The sequence below is a fragment of the Nymphaea colorata genome, chromosome 12 (genome assembly GCF_008831285.2).
Source record: "Nymphaea colorata isolate Beijing-Zhang1983 chromosome 12, ASM883128v2, whole genome shotgun sequence".
Classification (NCBI taxonomy): domain Eukaryota; kingdom Viridiplantae; phylum Streptophyta; class Magnoliopsida; order Nymphaeales; family Nymphaeaceae; genus Nymphaea; species Nymphaea colorata.
Genome location: NC_045149.1, coordinates 11,693,330 through 11,712,580, shown reverse-complemented (window position 1 = coordinate 11,712,580; position 19,251 = coordinate 11,693,330). Strand labels below are relative to the sequence as shown.

Here is a 19,251-nt window from a genome sequence, read left to right as displayed (position 1 = left end):
TTAATAATGTGAACTGCTGAATGAAAGGCTTCTGTCCACTAGCTTATATGAAGTCCACTAGCATCCATCATGGTCAAAGTAATCTCAATAACGTGCCGGTAATTTTTTTCTGCAGAGATGAATATTCCTGATTACCATCGCATTGAAATGCATGATATTACAGCAGTAATGATTTTTAACATAGGCATGGATTCAATAAAAAATGTGGAATACTTCAAATTTGTTCTTTATGAGGTAGATCCACATGAAACGAGAAAAACTGTCAATGAAAAGCACAAAGTATTTACTTACAGGAATTTGGAGATTCAGGGCAGGTCCCCCACATGTCGGAACAAACAATTTCAAATGGCTTAAAAGCTCTTTTCATTGATTGGAAAGAGTGAACCTTGGCTCTTACAGAGGGAACATAACTCTTACATAATTGACAGCTTGAACATACCTTGTCACAAGAATTGCAAACCAAGTAGACTTAGGAACAAGACCTTTAGACACGAGCCTCTCAACAAAAACCTGACTATAATGACCAAGTTGAGAATGCCAAACATTTGGCTTGTTACATTTATCAAGACAGTAGGCTCTAGGACTCTTTGACTTCATAGATTGACAAATTAACTTTGATTCATGCAGACAACAGTGTTAGATCTTCTTGGAGGATATACATCTCTCCACATTGCTCTCCTTTAGCGAACATCTTCCTCGTTGTGCAATCCTTAACATAAACCGAAGATAGAGTGAATTCAATAATGGAACTGGAATGATAAAAAAATTTAGGGATGGAAGTAATATTTTACTTGACATTAGGATCGTGGAGGACATTAGAAAGATAGAAAGAGGAACCAGGCGTTGGTATGAAAACATCCCCAATATGAGTAATAGGCGGTGAGATCCATCTCTAGTAAGGATGTTACCAATTTCAAAATAAGGAGTTAAGGCAACTTACTGGTGTTACCTGTCACGTGAATGACAGCTCCTCAATCAATGTATCACTCTCCCTGATTGTTACACTTTAAATCCAGCCCTGATAGAGTTGCCAAAAGAAGATTCTTAACATCTACTCCAATTTTAAATGAAGTACTACTATCCTTTTTCTCTGACTAAATGACCCCCTTCTAGTCTTTCCTTTGTTTTGAGGGTTATGCCAACAATTAGCCTTAATATTACCTCATTTGTTGCATAAAAACCATGTGAGGACATTTCTGGACTGAAAATTGGGTCTCACATTAGGAATGGGCAGCAACACTCAACCTCTTGGACTGCCCCGTCTGCAACCTCGACCACCACGCCCCTGATCAGAGGAGAATGTAGTCTTAGTAGCTAAAACCCGTCTGCCTAAACATCCCTTTCAGGCTCATCTCGTACTGCAATAGTTTCGCTTTCGCCTGCAAAATCCTCCAAGATTGGCAACTCTATTAAACACCGTAGTGAGGTAATTAGTAATGATACTTTGAGTCCAGCCCATTCAACATTTGTCTAACCTTATCCTTGTCAGGTACTTCATATCCATCCACGGCCAATTGATCTGAAATATTAACAAATTGGTCCAGAAACTCCATCATGGACATGGAGTCCTTGCTAAGAAGTCTGGATTTTCTCTGAAGATAAGAAAGTCTTACATCTGAAACCTGAAAATAAGTCTTTACCAGCTTATCCCATAACTGCTTTGCCGTATTCATCCAAAATCCTGACCAACACATTTTGTGAACGACTGGAAGTAATGAAGGCAATAGTTGCTTGGTCCTGCGTCAACCAATTTTCGTACTTAGGATTCGGTAATTTCTCCTATGTAGTGAAAATGGCTTCATTCCCATCATTGACTTCCTGCACAATATATTCTGGAGGCACTGGAGTAAATTCATCCAGGTGTCTGGAAAGACCCCGACTCGTAATGAAGGGAAGAGTATTTTTCCAGGTAAGGAAATTTGAATTGGTTAATTTTTCATAGATAAGCTGACCCAAAGAATTGGAGGAGATAACAGATTAAGAATAAGAATCCATGGGACAAAACAAGAGAACAAAAGGACCCAAGAAATATGAAACGGGAATATAAATATAAAATTAAGAATGTCAGCATGGAAAGGAAATAAAGGGCACCTGCTTGTGAAGTAAATCCACATTGAATGCTCAATCAGTCCAGGCAAAACAGCATATTGCTTGTTTCTTTCTTTCTTTCTTTTTTCCTTTTTTGGGTGGCTGTCCTCTTTATGTAGAGATAGTCATGGAAATAACAAGTAGTATATTCTGTTCAATTGCCCTTCCTGAACTGACAATAATATTTGTTGTCCCTTTAGCTCCCGACAAAATTAGGCCAATAAGATATGCACTAATACCAAGCGCATAATAAGAGAAACAAAAACTGAAACTCAGGGAGAGATTCAAGAAGAGTAAAAGATCTCTATGGACACTCCTTGTGGAAATCTCACATCCCTAGGACCAGCTGTTCTGATACCATATAGAATCTCCAGAAGCTGCTTCAGCAAGAAGAAGAGAGAAGGACAAGGATGTAAGCTACAGAACTGCATGTCCAATAGTGGGACGGTGGCAGAATTTTGTTTTAAATATTAGGGCTTTGGCGTGGCTAGAAAAATCCCTTCATACTTATTGAGTTGTAACTATAATACATAAAATGTGTACAAGCAGCACAAATATAAACAAACTTGATCTGAATCCCAATCCAAATAGTGTATAGAATATCTGCGAAGCTTAAGATTCCCCTCCAAAAAGAAAAAAAAAAATCTTTGGATATTATTCTCTTGTAAACAAATTGTTATGTTGAAGCACTGGGTATAGATAAGTCTCTTGATTGTTTTTGCTTCTTCATGTTTGGACTAATGAAAATGCTTTTTTTCTCTGGCAGTTGCTTATCAGACTTTTAGAATCATCAAGTACTGCAAGTGGCCCTTGCACTTCGGTGGTCTTGTTTCATGACTTGATGGTGTCATCAACACTTTCACCAGTATGGTTATTTCTTCAACTTGCTCTGCCCTTTGATGATTAGTTTATCCAGGTTTATTGTTCTATCTTAAAAGTTTTGGCAGGTGGACACTGCCAATCTTTTCACTTATGCAGGTCTAAGATTAATCCCCAGTGCTGTATCATCTGGTAGCAATTCGTGGTCCTATTTGAGAAAAGGCACGGCTTCTTCTCATGTTAATACAAGTTCATTATCCTTAAATTCCAGATCTATTTTGGAGGATCAGTACAGATTGCATGATACTTCTCCCAGCAGACCAATTGAGAGATATGTGGTTCCCAGGCCTCTGCAACGTGACAAATGGAGGAAAGGGAAAGATGGTTTCCTTGTCACTGATGCTTGGGGTGCAGAAGTTGGTAGCTTGGTTGTGATGCCTCCAAAAGTGTGGCTTCATCAGGCAGGAGAGTACATGCATCTACTTGTTCATCAGTATAAGAACCTTACTATAATTTTGCTTGTTCCTATTAGCTCCTTGGTCAATGGCGAGCAGGGTATATCTTTGTTGAAGCAGCAGCTAATTGAGATGGTCAGTATCTCATTACTGATAACCTTCCTGTTTTGCTGTATTTTTACTTGATGGCCGTTGTGTACTTCTTTTATGCACACCTGTTTGTGACTATGCATGTTTTGTTCTTTGCACGGAAGGAGAATATGCTTGTAGACGTGAAGGGGATATACAAAGAACTAAACTAGCGACAGAAGAGTGCAAAGCAGCATCATGGGGTTCTTATTTGAACATGTACAGGAAATCCTTCATTAGGTGATATGATGATAATGTGGCCTAATTTTGTTATGTGTCAACCTGAATTAAAGGCATTGGGGTATACATCCATAACAACCATATAAGTTAAGCCATATACTTCATATCAGCATTTTTCTATGTTTTGTGCTGCATTTAAACATCCAGCTGCCAAAAGCTGAATCCTTGACCACTCTTGATTTTGCAATCAATGCATAGCTTCTATCAAATGGAAGACTTAGTTTCCGAGACATGTCCTTTCTTATCCAAAAACAACATTGGAATCAGTCACATCTCTATGAGTGCAACTGGAGAGAGTGTTTGAGTCAGCCTCCCTCATTGACAAAGCATCTAGAATTGGCTGTCTCAGACACATTGTAAATGGGATTCGTGCATTCCCTGCAAAGTTCTCCATGGATTCTGTCATTTTTCTGGTAAGGTGGTTGCTGTTACCTGCTTTTGTTGTTTTCTGTACTCACAATATTTTATGGTCAGCCTTGTGTGGACGAAAATGCATCATCCTTTCCCAAGTTGGTATCTTGTAAATGACTGCATTTGTTTGCTCAGAATTCTAGGCGTGAGTGTGGGCATCTCTTCATGATTAGTTACCCACCATTGAATTCTAAAATGACAGTGGGGACGATGAAGGGACCTCAAGTCTGACTGTCACTGACCTGAAGTTGGTACCAACCAGTCTCATCTTTAGTGGGACTCATGGGCAGTTAATGGTTTTTTTAATCAGGAATCATCATGCAATCCCTTTATGACTAATGGCACTTTACTTTGAAGTTGTGAAGCCCGTTGATGGAGCTTCTCTATATTTCTAAAAAATGAAGCATGTTTGTAAAATTTTTCACTTGTTCTGTAGAACATCCTCACTAGCTTAAATGTCTAAAATGTAATTTTCTACTGTTTGGCCTTATATGCTTCATTTATGTGCTTTTTGGTACGAGTCATCTAAAAGGTTCCTATTACTTACACTAAATTTATGCATCAGGCAACACTGCAAATCTTGAAAGTCGAAGAGAAACTATCAAGAGATTGGGGTGGCATTAATGCCTACCATGTCAGAGGGTACAGATATTTGCTTCTTGATGAGGACATAAACACATCCAGGGCATCTCCACCAGGGAAAGTTGCAACCTTGTCCAAGGTCTGTGCACACTTTTGATGTGACATATGCATCTTAGATTCTTAAGCTTATCTACTGCACCAAATCATTTGATGGCAACTTGTAAGCTGTATGGCTAGTAATGTGACCCTGAAGCTAGATCATTGGCAGACAAAGACTTGTGTGTTTTAATAAGTATTGACGATTTTCTCAAAGTACTGTTGTGATTTAACTTATTATTTCTCTGCAGCTTGTTATTTTTTCGCTTAAATATTTGGAGGTCACTTTTTCCAGTACCATAATTTTTTAGTCTCATGTCCATGACCTGTATTTGTATGTCTCCATGTCTGTCATGAAGATTGTTCTTGGGAATATTCTCAGTCAAGGCATGATTATATCTTTCCCACTGAATTACTTTTAGTGTTTATGATTGCCTTTATGAATGTTAATTCTCCTTTCTTTACTCTTAGAGAACCTTCAAAGTCATTACTTGTATTGGATTAATTCACCTGCTTCTAAAACTGCCCTGCTGTATCACAAGTGACAACCATCATTTCTACTATTCGAGAAAGCCCTTTGACATCATCATTCTGTTAGTTACTTTTTGTCAAGCTCATCAAATATAGCTCTTGGAGCTACTGCTGATTGTGTCACCTGTATATCAAGTTATTCTCCTTGCACGGATCATCACATAAGAGATTAAGAAACGACCAATTTTTTACTGTCTTTTCTGAAATAAGATTTTTTTTTGTATATTACAGCTAATTGAGTGTGGCAGCATTCTTGGCATTTCAGGGTTCCTTGCTTGCATTGAGCAAGTTGAGAGAGCAAGTTGATTGGGAGAAGAAGAGAACGAAGTGGGACGATCCAGGCCATGATAAAGATCTAGAAGTGTGCATTAGGGCACATAACAATTCTTGGATTGTCGCTCGTTTAACAAGAGGAAAAGAACTTTATATTGTTTTGGAGAAAGCAGGGGAAACACTTCTATATGCCTCTGATGCGCTTATGAAGTTTAGTGACAGGTACCAACTGGACGCATTTTGACTTCATTCTAATAGTTTCATTTTCCGTTTTAATTCTGGCATTGGTCCCTCTAGAACTTTCGAAACTCCATTTTCGACACTCATTTTTTAACCCCTTATTAGAAATTATATGGGAATCTTCTCCCCTTGCATAAAACTTCTATTAGAAACTTCTTAAAGAATGCCTTGTTGGCTTGTCCTCATATCTTCAATCGTGTCCTTTAACCTTGGACAAGGTTAGTCCTTCATTCTTGCTATTAGCTCAAGCAACTTGGTAATAAGACCTTGGTTTCGTGAACCAGATTTACATAATCTTGTTATTTCTAGCACCAAGGAACTGAATCAGTACAAATGTGCTGTAGTACGAACAGCATTTTGTCTTGTTATTCTATAATCACTTCAGTTGACAAGATTTGAAGGCAAACATAGGTTGTTCAAGACCATAAAAGATTAATCATGACTATTTGGTCCGACTTGGTCCAAGTCAATTGACTATAAAGAATAGAAATAAATACAGATGCACACACACACACACACTCAGCTGATAACTAGTCGCTACTTTGAACCACAGGTCGGTTGCTAACGGACTCAACTGACTAGTCAGCTGACTAGTTGAAATTTTGACAATTAGATAACCACTACACTTAACAGCATAGTTTTTCTTTGCAAATATTTTCATCTTCTCTGGACTGTGGTAGAGGTTATGTGCATAGTTTCAGTCTTGGCCTGGGAAGTCGTTTACCTTTGGTTTGTGTATATTATGTAGGTACTGTGATGGCGCCTTCTCCTTGGATTGAAGGTCAATCTTGAAAAACATTCATCAATCACACCCATACGCCAGGATTGAAGACAAATTTTTTGTTGTACTTTTTCTTAATTTCAAGGAATGTAAATATATCACATCTGTTCTGTTAAATTTGGATCACTAGATCGTATTCTCTTATCAAATTCATCTTAGGAAAGAGTCTTCAAGTCTCCAAAGACCAATGTAGTAGTTTGAGTTTTTTTACATGAAAATAAGCTATTTTGATAACATAAAAGTTAATTTTGCAGGACAGCCTTAGAAGGGGAAAGAAAGATTATGAATGGATTTTGACTGTATTTGAATAAATAAACTTATATAATGAATAATGACTGCCCTATAAGAAAATTGTGCTTTAGAACTGCAATTCTTTTTAAAGTGAGAAACGAAATAAGCCAAGGTTGATGCCAATAGCCGTTTAGTTCAATTAAAATCACTTCACGGCTCTACAACAATGTTCAAACGTACTATTCTAATATTTCATAATTGGAAAAAAGGAAATGGAAGGGGCTTGAACCGAAGAAGCTTATAGCGTGTATAGTTGATCAATTTAATATTTCATAGCTAGAAACAACAAAATGAAATGCATAAAAAAGAGAATTGGCCTCGGTTTTTGCACCTTCTCATGATCATTTCACAAATGCCCCGGAGGTGCTGCTTAGTTTGGAGTAGCAGTGCAACTTGGTTTTGGTGACAAAGAAAACTTGGTTTTGTTTTTAGCTAACCAAGTTATTGTTTGGAGTAAACTTGGAAATGGAGACAAGACAGGACAGTTATTTAATTTGGACTCAAATAATGTTTCCACCAGTTTATTATATCACATATTTTCTGCATGTTATTATAGGTCCAGGCTTTTTATTCAAAGTCATCAGTTGCGGAAGTGTTTGCAGAAATGAACACTTAGTTGGAGTAGAGTCTGCCAGTTACCAATGCTGCCTACCACGTATGTATTACTCTCAGTTTATGTCGAGAGACAAAAATTGTCCAACCGTGGAATCCACCATATAGTAATGCATGCATTCTCCAAGAAACATCTAAACCACAATCTGAAGCTTCATATCTTCATGAGAATGAAAGTTATGCACGCGTCTATGCCCAACCATGTCAAATATGTACTTTTACCAACAGAGTCGCACCCAATTTCCTTAATTGAAGATTAGTTGTATTGCAACACACAACACTCTTTCTAGAATGTTGAATGAACATCAAAATATCTACAAGGGTGAAACTTTTGGGATAAAATGTTATTCCATTGCTGATGAGGATGGCAGAAAAATTTATTGCAGGTGTGATGATTGCAAGAAGAATGATGGAGAAGGGAGGGTTCATGAGAACAAGGAGTGATGGGCTAGAGAGATGGTTGATGGGAAAGAAGGCTTCAAAAACTGAGTTTTCCTCACGGAAAGCATGAAGGCTGCTAGCTTTTTCGGTCCCTTTACGGAAATTAGTTTTAGGGAACCTGAGTTTCAAGACATGCCATCCAAACACGAGACTAGTTATTCAAATTATAAAGCACTTGGAGAGTGATTCTAACACAATCTAGTTTGTAGGGAGTAGTTTGGCAGTTTGTGAGTGTTCCATGAATCTGCTCCAAAAAATGGGGCAGATTCATGGAACGATAGTTCTAGTGTCCCATGAACCTGCCACAATCTTTGGGGCAGCTGCATGAGACACTCACAAAGTGTATGTATGCTGCCAAATGGCCCTAGATGTGTGCATCTAGTTCTTTTTTGCATAATAATTCTAATAATAGGCAAGTGCTTATAACATTTCTTTTTACAAAGTTATTGTTTTACCATTTCAAACTACAAAACTAAAACAGTATTTATTGATTTTAAGAAACGTACACCTCCAACAAAAAGTTCAAAACATCAAGATGTTGGTCGATTTCCAGCCATTCCAAGCTTAGAAATTTCAATCTCTAAGATCCAAAACATTTTAGAGTTCCACTATCAAAATCCAGCTTTTCTAAAAACAACATTTGGTTTCACAAAAAAAAAAGCTTCAATTTCAAGAATTTCCAAGTCGAGATCCAAAGTCTAGCTTAAATGTCCAAATTCAAGATTTCAATTTCAAAAATACTATTTCAATCCCCAATTCAATTCAAGGTACCAACTGGACGCATTTTGACTTCATTCTAATAGTTTCATTTTCCGTTTTAATTCTGGCATTGGTCCCTCTAGAACTTTCGAAACTCCATTTTCGACACTCATTTTTTAACCCCTTATTAGAAATTATATGGGAATCTTCTCCCCTTGCATAAAACTTCTATTAGAAACTTCTTAAAGAATGCCTTGTTGGCTTGTCCTCATATCTTCAATCGTGTCCTTTAACCTTGGACAAGGTTATCCTTCATTCTTGGACAAGCTGCATGAGACACTCACAAAGTGTATGTATGCTGCCAAATGGCCCTAGATGTGTGCATCTCGTTCTTTTTTGCATAATAATTCTAATATTAGGCAAGTGCTTATAACATTTCTTTTTACAAAGTTATTGTTTTACCATTTCAAACTACAAAACTAAAACAGTATTTATTGATTTTAAGAAACGTACACCTCCAACAAAAAGTTCAAAACATCAAGATGTTGGTCGATTTCCAGCCATTCCAAGCTTAGAAATTTCAATCTCTAAGATCCAAAACATTTTACAGTTCCACTATCAAAATCCAGCTTTTCTGAAAACAACATTTGGTTTCACAAAAAAAAAAAAGCTTCAATTTCAAGAATTTCCAAGTCGAGATCCAAAGTCTAGCTTAAATGTCCAAATTCAAGATTTCAATTTCAAAAATACTATTTCAATCCCCAATTCAATTCAAGGTACCAACTGGACGCATTTTGACTTCATTCTAATAGTTTCATTTTCCGTTTTAATTCTGGCATTGGTCCCTCTAGAACTTTCGAAACTCCATTTTCGACACTCATTTTTTAACCCCTTATTAGAAATTATATGGGAATCTTCTCCCCTTGCATAAAACTTCTATTAGAAACTTCTTAAAGAATGCCTTGTTGGCTTGTCCTCATATCTTCAATCGTGTCCTTTAACCTTGGACAAGGTTATCCTTCATTCTTGGACAAGCTGCATGAGACACTCACAAAGTGTATGTATGCTGCCAAATGGCCCTAGATGTGTGCATCTCGTTCTTTTTTGCATAATAATTCTAATAATAGGCAAGTGCTTATAACATTTCTTTTTACAAAGTTATTGTTTTACCATTTCAAACTACAAAACTAAAACAGTATTTATTGATTTTAAGAAACGTACACCTCCAACAAAAAGTTCAAAACATCAAGATGTTGGTCGATTTCCAGCCATTCCAAGCTTAGAAATTTCAATCTCTAAGATCCAAAACATTTTACAGTTCCACTATCAAAATCCAGCTTTTCTAAAAACAACATTTGGTTTCACAAAAAAAAAAAAAGCTTCAATTTCAAGAATTTCCAAGTCGAGATCCAAAGTCTAGCTTAAATGTCCAAATTCAAGATTTCAATTTCAAAAATACTATTTCAATCCCCAATTCAATTCAAAAATCCTAATTCAATCTCCAAATTCTATCAAAAAATCCAATTTCAAATTCCAATTCTTGCCAAAAATCCAATTTCAATACCTAATTCAATTTCAATCCTATCCAAAATCCGAATTCTCAGTTTCCAAAACTCTAAATTTGGATCAAATCAAAGTCTGGTCACCAAAATATGGGATTAATTTAAAAATCCCACTCCAAAAGCAATTTCCCAATTTCCAAAATTTTTGAAACATATAAACATTCTCAATCAAATCCTTGACTTGTTCAAAATGAACCCCAACATAGAAAATCTAATCTTTGCACATGCATGTAGGAAAAATAACTTGTCCAAGCTTGAGAAAATCTTAACCTTGGATCGACTCCCTCTATTAATGGTGGTAGAAACGGTCGATCCTCGTACTGATATGTGGGTTCCTTTCTCCTGAAAATCTACTAAACAAAACTTAAATTTTACTGTTTTGCACACTGTTTTTCTTCATCCACACAGTAGCCAGGAACATCGGGTGTGAAAACTTTGAACCAAACCTTTGCATAACAAACAATTCTTTATTGGGTGTCAAAGAAGTTGGGAAGAAGGATGTACCGCTTAAAGTCCAGCTATTACAAAGTCAATTGGCAAACCATCAATGGCTTGAGAACTTCATTGTACACAAAGTATGTGAGTACTTGGCCACAACTTATGCAGCTTTTATAAATCACTATATTTACAGCTTCTTTGTTCAGCAAAAAACTGTACACAAAACTCATTAGGTCACAGTTTGAGTGTGTTGGATCTTTGGTTGACATCACAAATAAAAATGCACTGGATATCCATAGCCTTGATCTAAAAAATGTAGACCATTATGTAATTTTTGTATTTTTGGAATTTAATTTTTCATAGTAACTGACCATCACTTTTTCAAAATAATACAGATTTTGTTGCCAACTCTATGGAAGAAGAAAGCTCATTGGGTGCTCTACATGGTTAATATGGAGCCTTTATTTTTCTGCATTGATATGTGTGATTGGGTGTCATGTTGTAACAGAAAATTTGTCTTTCTTTAGTCGGTTTCCCACTAAAGGTTGGGTTCTAATGTTTGAGCAATCCTTCGAATCATGATTATGCAATGATATTTCCCTGTCATGAAGCAAGTATGATACGTTAGTTCATATTGAACTGTGGTAAATCATTTGGTTTTTTTAAGCTGATCATTCTGGAACACTAACTTTACTTATCTACTGTAAGTTCCATCCCAGCCCTTAGAAACTCATCAAGTAATTTGTTGACGACTTTGAATATCTAGAGTATTATCACATATCATGGTTACTGCAATTTTTTTGTATATTTGGATGTTGAATGCAGTACTTCTCTTAGGGCTGGATAAAATGTAATTTCTTCCTCATCTTTGAGCGATTCTGTGAAGCATAGTGGTGGTCTAGATAAGTTCCAACTAGATTGCGCATGTGTAAGACATTGGATGTTTTAGATAGCGAACCATGAAGCTGGGTTCAAGTTCCGCTAAAATTGGAGCTGTTGGTCAATGTTGGCCTTTTAGATCTATATATTCGACTATGGGTCTGCTAGTTTATATCTTATGGAAGAGGATAAAGCGAGAAACCCATCCTCACACTACAAACAATGATGCTTGGAAAAAGTCACATCGGGCAATGTCAGTGAAATGAAGATTAATTTTCACCGGCATCCAGAGAAACACCGGACCGGTGAAAAGCAACCTTCACCAACACGTGGCGTTAGGATGTCTTTGGCCTTTTACTGACGTTTATATTTCAAACGCCTTACCAATGTCCAGCTCTAGACATCGGTAAAAAGTACTTGTATTGACGTCCAATCCATAGATGTCATAAAAATGAGCTAGTTTTACTACACAAAATCATTCTCGCATCAATCAAATTTTTTGCCGGCAAAAAGTTTCCGATGTTCGACCAATGCGTGGGTATAACTACACTTTATCGATGTGTTACCTCCAGCAAAAAAAAAAATAATCATTTTTGTCAAGAATGTTCTTTCTCCCACTTGTATGGGAAAGCTAAGAATACAATTTACTGGTTCTTTTCATGTGGATGATGACAAATTTTGTTGTTTCTGCAGGTGCCATTATGTCTTCTGTCCATCTTGAAGTACACGAAAAAAATGCAGATGGCTTATTTACATGACAGACAGCCAGGAAAATGCTTTTGGGTCCCTTTAAACCAAGTAATTTCACATGATGAGTTCTCAAAAGTTGCAAGTGGAGGATGATCTATCGTTGTAGTATTATTAAACACCTTAGAGCATATGTTTAGAGTCTAGACAAGAAAGAAAGAGGTGAACACTTTTAAGGAATTTTTAGAAGTAGGTTTTTTGGTCCATCTCATTCCTCAAATGCGGTACTTTATTTCGGGAAGTTTATTTCATTGCCAACACACACACGTTAAAATAGCAAAGCTACTATTTTATATTTTCGAAGAACTGCTGCAATTTTAAAACAGCCACTGGGTACATTTGTAGGTCATGTTTAACATTATTGGGTCATACCAATCTATACAGGATCACCACCGATCTGAGCACTTGAACGTATCTATAACATTACTTATGAGGCCAGAATTTACTGAACGTCACACTTCTCCAAATGATAAAGATACTATCAAATTGATAGGAATGTCAATAAATCCAATTTCGATCAGATGTTTAGTTGAACTACTTCAAGGAAATGGGTAAAGAAATAACATTTGATTAATACACCAGATCAGATTTGTATTTAAGATATGACATCGGTTCAGATTGTGAATTAAGTAAATATTCTGATCTGATTTAATAAAACCTGTATTTTTTTATATAAATCCATATCGAAGGTCAATTTGAACATATTGTAATGTGGTTCAGATTTTGTTTATCGACTTTTACATATCTGATAGAGCGTTTATCGTAAAAAATATATCTGATTCATATACGGCCCATTGCCATCTCCAAATGGATGTAGTAGACAAAGAGTGAGAGAACTGCACAAGCATGAATGTTGCAACAAAAAAAACGTTTTCACCTTGTTTAAAGGACTGAAAAAAATGGTCAACGTTAATGTGGGAAAAGTAATGAACCATTTCCATAAACTTTTATAAGGTTCTTAAATATGATACCCACGATTCAATGAAAGCTGGGCATTGGCCAGGCCAGGCTGGCCCAAAGCTCCACAAAATCGGGATCAAGTGGTCAGAAGCCTAGGGGGTTGCTTAGTTATCGGACCGGGTCCAACCGTCAACTTTATACCCATGGGGTACCCGATTCAATTCCACCCATATTTGAAACCCTTAATATTTTATATTTTAATATATAAGAGACCTTTAATAATGTGCTAAGAGTCTTTAAGGGTGTCATTGATGATACATGAAAAGTTTTTAAGAGAGTCATCCAACACCAAAAGTTTGTAAGTGAGCCGATTGCTAGTATCATATGCTGAAGAATATATATATATATAAAGCGAGAGAGAGAGAGAGAAAAAAAAAGAGAACATAATAAAAAATATGAAGAGATGAGTTCTAATATATATATATATATATTAGAACTCATCTCTTCATATTTTTTATTATGTTCTCTTTCTATATATATATATATATATATATATATATATATATATATAAAAAGTACGTTTGAGAGAAAGAGAGAGAACATAATAAAAAATAATAAAAAATATGGACAGATGAGTATATATATATATATATATCAAACCGAGTTGAGCCCCACTACCCGACTTGGACCAGCTTGGCCTGGCGAATTATTTTAATCGAGTCGGCCCAGATGTCAGAAGACCTACCCAAGCCCGGCTCATCATGAACCGGATGTCGAACTACTCATCGGGTATCTGGCCGGTTGCCCACCTTACATTTTAAAGTATGGCCAACATCCAAATGCTTTGGATCCTTAGTTATCTGTAGCTTTTGTGTTCAGCAGTAGGAAAAGGGAAGACATTAGTAAAAACTCAATTAGTTGCTTTGAACATCATGTCAGATCATCTGCGTTTGCAGTAGAAGAGCATCATGTCAGATCATCTGCGTTTGCAGTAGAAGAGCTGAACCATTTCCTGATATTCTACGACATTTAGACAATGTGTTGCTTGTATGCAGTGCTCTCATCATGGTCATCTCAATGTTGTTCATGTCTGACGACCAATGACATCCCAGTTGGAAGGCGTTGAAAAGAGCATGCCTTGTTGGCTTCACATCACATGTATAACAGCACACAAAAAATTTGGGCTTGTTTGGCTGACCGTAAAAGCTGAGTTAAGCAACTCTTTTCTCCCGTCACAAAAAGAACGTTTTTTTTGTCTGCACGTACAAAATGCGAGAAATAACTCACCCGTTTAAAACTTTAAAAATATTTAAAAGAAGACACCAAATAGAAAAAAGAAACGTGAAAAAGGCATTTTTTCACGTTTTTCATTTTAAGCGTGTTTAATGTCAAATTGCTTGTTTTTATTTTCTAATTTTTATTTGTTGCTTATTTACTTACCTTTTGATGTTTGTGTTATTACTTTCTTATTTATTTTATTTTTTCCTGATTTTTAGGACTTTTGAAAATCTTTAAAAATTTACCATATTGGTTCTTTTCAAGCTCATTGTATTATACCCAACTGTCTAAAACTTAAAAATATTTTTTATAAGGTTGAGACCAAGTTTTTTTGCAAACAAAACTCAGTTTCATCCATGTTTCTTACTGCCGTCAGCTATTAGGCTGCATTTGATTGCAAGGAAGAATTTAACGTGGTAAATTTTTCTGGAAAAAAAAACAGGATGAAATTTAACCCACTTTCGATTTGAGGCCCTGTTTGATTGCAGGAAAGTTTTTTGCAGGGTAAAATTAACTGTGTTTGTTGCACAAGGTAAAATGAAAGAGAGACTTTTTGGTGACCGTTGGAAGATGTGGTTTTTTTGTTTTTCTCTCCATTTTCACGTGGATACACTCGCATTTCTCTATATACCAACAAAACATTAAATTAACAAAGTCATCAGTCATCAAGTTATTTAAACAAACAAATCATTTAAGGAATAAAAGCTTCATGTCAACACCCTTTAACATACCCACATTGTTTTTGCTCACATTCTCTCTAAAGCTGAAATCTCTTCAATTGAGCACCGATGTTTGATAACTCATCATCATCTAACATACTGGACTGTATTTTTAGCCCCTCCATTGAAAGGGCTTCAATTTTATCCATTGCACATGGTCAGTGACCCAATGACGAATAGAAAAAGAGAGAACGCAGAATAGGGAGAGAGAGGTTGGCGTACCTCAATTTCTTCGAAGGACAACAGCGATGGCTGGAGGCAGAGCGGCGGCGGTGGTCCGGGTGAGTAGTGGACCTCTGCTTCCGCCTTCCTCCTCTGTTTCTCCCTTTCCCCTCTGCTTCTCCCTTTCCTTTTCCCCCCTCTGCGTCGTCTGGTCGGGAGCCGTCGAGCGGGTGAAAGTTCACCCGCTCAAAAGTCGGACATGTGAGGTCGGACTTTTGAGCGGGTGAATTTTCACCCGCTCGCTTTAACGAAAAACGGGTGAAAGTTCACCCCGTTTGATACATCGTGAGTACGGGCGGGTGAAATTTCACCGCCCGTACAGTTTTCTCCCTTCCCTCTCGTTTTACCTCTGCAATCAAACGCAGCCTTACTGACGACTTTCTCACTTTTACTCATGTTTTCTCACTTTTACGCAGTGCTTGGAAAAGTCTTTATAGCGGGCTTAGAAATATTTGATGAAGCTCATTTCCCCATGAGATGAAGTTCGTGAAGGCCAAAGAATTGAGTCTCTACCTCCCATGATTATGTTCACTGAGCAACTTCACCTTTCGGCGTTGTTATTTCCGGCAATCAGCCTTCAAATGCAGGAGGCAGAAGACAGTGTGGGGTTCTTCCACACCATCATTTCCTATTTTCAGCAGCCTGAACCACCTGTGAAACTTGTCACTCGCTGAAGTTGTATGCCACCTAGAAGATGTACAGTGAGTTGAGCCAGATCCCACCCATGAATAAATGAGTGGAGCTGGAGTTTGAAACTCGAGTTATAAATTAATCGAGTTCGAGTAACATGAACTCTCATTTAAACTTGACTCCGCTCGCATCTTCCTTATTTGTTAATCTTTAGGAGCATGTCAATATTTTTTTGTAAATTATAACCCTTTTTTTTGTTTTGATTTTTATTTAAAGCTATATATATATATATATATATGAATCAAGCGACAAGCTTAAACAACTCACCCATAAAGCCCAATTCAATCTCCTAGCAATTTGTCTGGCTCCGCCCCTATCTGTGATGAAGTCAACCAAGTGCCAGGTAGGCCATTTACAAAATAGCTGTTTCCTGCTTTAATTGATTGTAGTACCAATAGTCATCAAACTCATGGGGGACCTCTTGGGTTTGTTTTTGAGAAAGCTGAGTCCAATTCCACAAGAGAAAAGGCTGGGATTTACAGAGGTATTAACAAGAGCAGTCAAAGAACGCACAAATAACAGCTTAACATGGTTCACCAAACAAGAAAAGGGCCTACGTCCACGATGCAGGTACTCTCTAAGTCAATGAATTGAGAGAGATACCCATGTTCTTCTTATTGATGTAATTTTTTTTTAGTTCACATTTTTAGGAAATATTGCATCAATAACCTGTTAAATATCCTTGAGAGTCGGTTAGAGTGTTTCTACGATATTGGGAAGTTGGAGTGTAGGTCTTTTACTATTATCTTATTTTGTTTGAACTAATATTGTAATTCTTGTTACCGCCAGTCCTAATCTCTTTAACTTTGAGATTAGAGTTACGTTAAAGATAGTTTTCGAAGTTTCTCTCTCTCTGGTCATAACATGGTATCAGAGCCGAGGGTTCTCTAACTTCAGCGGCGATCTTCTTTTCTCCGGTGACTGCTATTCTTTTTCTGATGACTTGGCGACTTATTTCCCTCGTCTTCTTCCCATCGCCTCTATCTTCCTCTTAATACACCAGCAGGAGGGTGGTAAGAAGATAAGATTTGATTGAGCTGCGTCAAGGAGGACCTAATCATGCCTATGTGGAGAGCATCATCAGATCCTCAAGTGGATCGTGTAGTGCAGAGTTGATTTGCAGATCATGGGTATGAAATCTGTTCGTTGATGCTTCGTGTGTTGTGGACTGCTGCTGATCGTGGGTCTGTTAGTTGATGTTTGGTGCGTTGTGGATTGCAGCTGATCGTGGGTATGAAATTTGTCATTGTTTGAATTGTCCTTGTCTCTATGTTGTGCATTGTGGACTGCTAGTCTTATGTGGGACAGCTGAATTTTGGAGTAGCATAATTGTTGGCAGATTTACAGATTGGAGAAGCATCAGCCTTATGTGATTTACAGATTCTCCTTTATTGCCTTATCTGTGATATTCCTATGATATTTGTGAGTAGAGTAGAGAAACGTTTCAAATTTGTGGTTAACTAATACATCCTATATACTTATATGGACCGTTAGGATTTCTTTTTAAATTTTTATGGCTAATAGTAGTACGTAAATCCGAAGGTTCTACTGAATACAAAATGACTGAAAATTCCTTTTCTTATGAAACCACAATCAAGCTTAATGGTTCCAATTATGAAATCTGGTCTAAGGTGTTCATGATGTTTGCGGTTAGTCATAGAAAGAAATATGTTCTTGAAGAAAATTAACCTACTGAAAAAAGGGTAAATATGCTGCGCGGGATGAAGACAATAACATTGTGATGTCGTGGATTATAAACAGCGTAGAGCCTCATATAGCTCCAATAATTGTATACCACACCAACACCAAAGATATGTAGCCTTTATTGAAGAAGACATATTCGCATGCTACTAATGTTACTAAGATCTTACAAGTAGAAAAGGAATTATACAATATACAGCAAGACTATCAAGACTTGTCCCAGTATTTTGCCAAATTGACTGCTACATATGAACGGTTAAAAGCTCTTTGTCCACCTTGCCAGCATTGCTATGCATCACATTTTGAATCCGCTATGGTGGCAAAATTTCTTTCGGGATTATCTTCAAAGTACTATGTGGCAAAGGCACAAATTCTCACATGCAGCAATGAACTCTCCGACTTAGCAGATACATATGATAAGTTGAGTTGTCTTATAGTCACTCTCTCTCAGCCTACACATGACACACCCATCCCTGCACTTGTGGTCTCAAGAAGACGTGGCCATAGTTCTTATGTTGGAGCTAAGGTACATGGTATAGGCCGGGGTGCGAGTCGTGGTAGATTTCAGTGCACTTATTGTTGCAAATTAGGTCATTTAGAGGACCAATGTTGAAACAAGCATCCTCATCTCCATTCCGCTGGTCCACGAGGATGTGGTGGAGGGAGAAACACTGCAGGAAAAGGGTCTTCTTCATCTCATGCAGCTACCTCATAGACTACAACATCTATGGTTGATTCACTTACTTGTTTTCCTATACCTACAATATATTCTCTTAACTTAAGCAGTGATTAATATGATCTTGTTAGAGATCCTAATCTAATCTACATCTATCAACAATGCTGTAATGGAGTAGGCAAACTTATTTTGGTTTCATTGTCGAAAGTATTCACACTGAAAATGCTTTTGAATTTAAATCTTCTGTTCTACTTCAATTTTATGTCAATCATGAAATTCGACCACAATATACTTGTCCCCACACGTCCCAACAAAATGGTGTTGCCGAATACAAACATCGGCAACTCTTAAATGTGGCCCGCACCCTCATGCTACATTCTCATATGTTTGCCTACTTTTGGGATGATCTATTCTTATTGAATGCTATCTCACTAACAGTTTGCCCTCGTTTGCCATTCAACAAAGCATTTCCATTCAAATATTATATCCAGATCGAACATCTTAAGCCCAAAGAAACGAATTTGCTGCCTAAGCCATCAACTGTGTATTTACTGTACATTCTGCCAATCAAAAAGAATATCGCTGCTTTGATCCCTAGACCAAAAAGAGATTATCAGTGAGATGTTACATTCTTTAAGTCTCGTCCTTACTTTTTCTCTCTAAGTCCCACTATGTCTGAGATGCCAGTTTCTATTCCTCTTCTTATTCTTTCAGTGCCACTTGAGTCTATTCCCCCCTATCCACCTATGTC

At 37.1% G+C, this 19,251-nt stretch overlaps 1 protein-coding gene across 3 annotated transcripts in view; it reads left to right on the top strand.

The window, feature by feature from the left end:
• The window catches only part of LOC116266031 (vacuolar fusion protein CCZ1 homolog B), a 29,400-nt gene extending 22,579 nt beyond the window's left edge, over positions 1 to 6,821 (top strand). For 2 of the 3 annotated variants that reach the window (XM_031647095.2, XM_050080870.1), the window contains 5 exons: positions 2,855 to 2,953; positions 3,036 to 3,497; positions 4,708 to 4,863; positions 5,617 to 5,846; positions 6,613 to 6,821. In XM_031647095.2, the coding sequence (XP_031502955.1) occupies positions 2,855 to 2,953; positions 3,036 to 3,497; positions 4,708 to 4,863; positions 5,617 to 5,846; positions 6,613 to 6,643 (978 nt within the window). In that variant the 3' untranslated portion in view covers positions 6,644 to 6,821. Of the gene's footprint in view, positions 1 to 2,854; positions 2,954 to 3,035; positions 3,498 to 4,707; positions 4,864 to 5,599; positions 5,847 to 6,612 lie in introns of those variants that run through there. The other variant, XM_031647096.2, reaches the window with a different exon arrangement.
• The last annotated feature ends 12,430 nt before the right edge of the window (positions 6,822 to 19,251 follow it).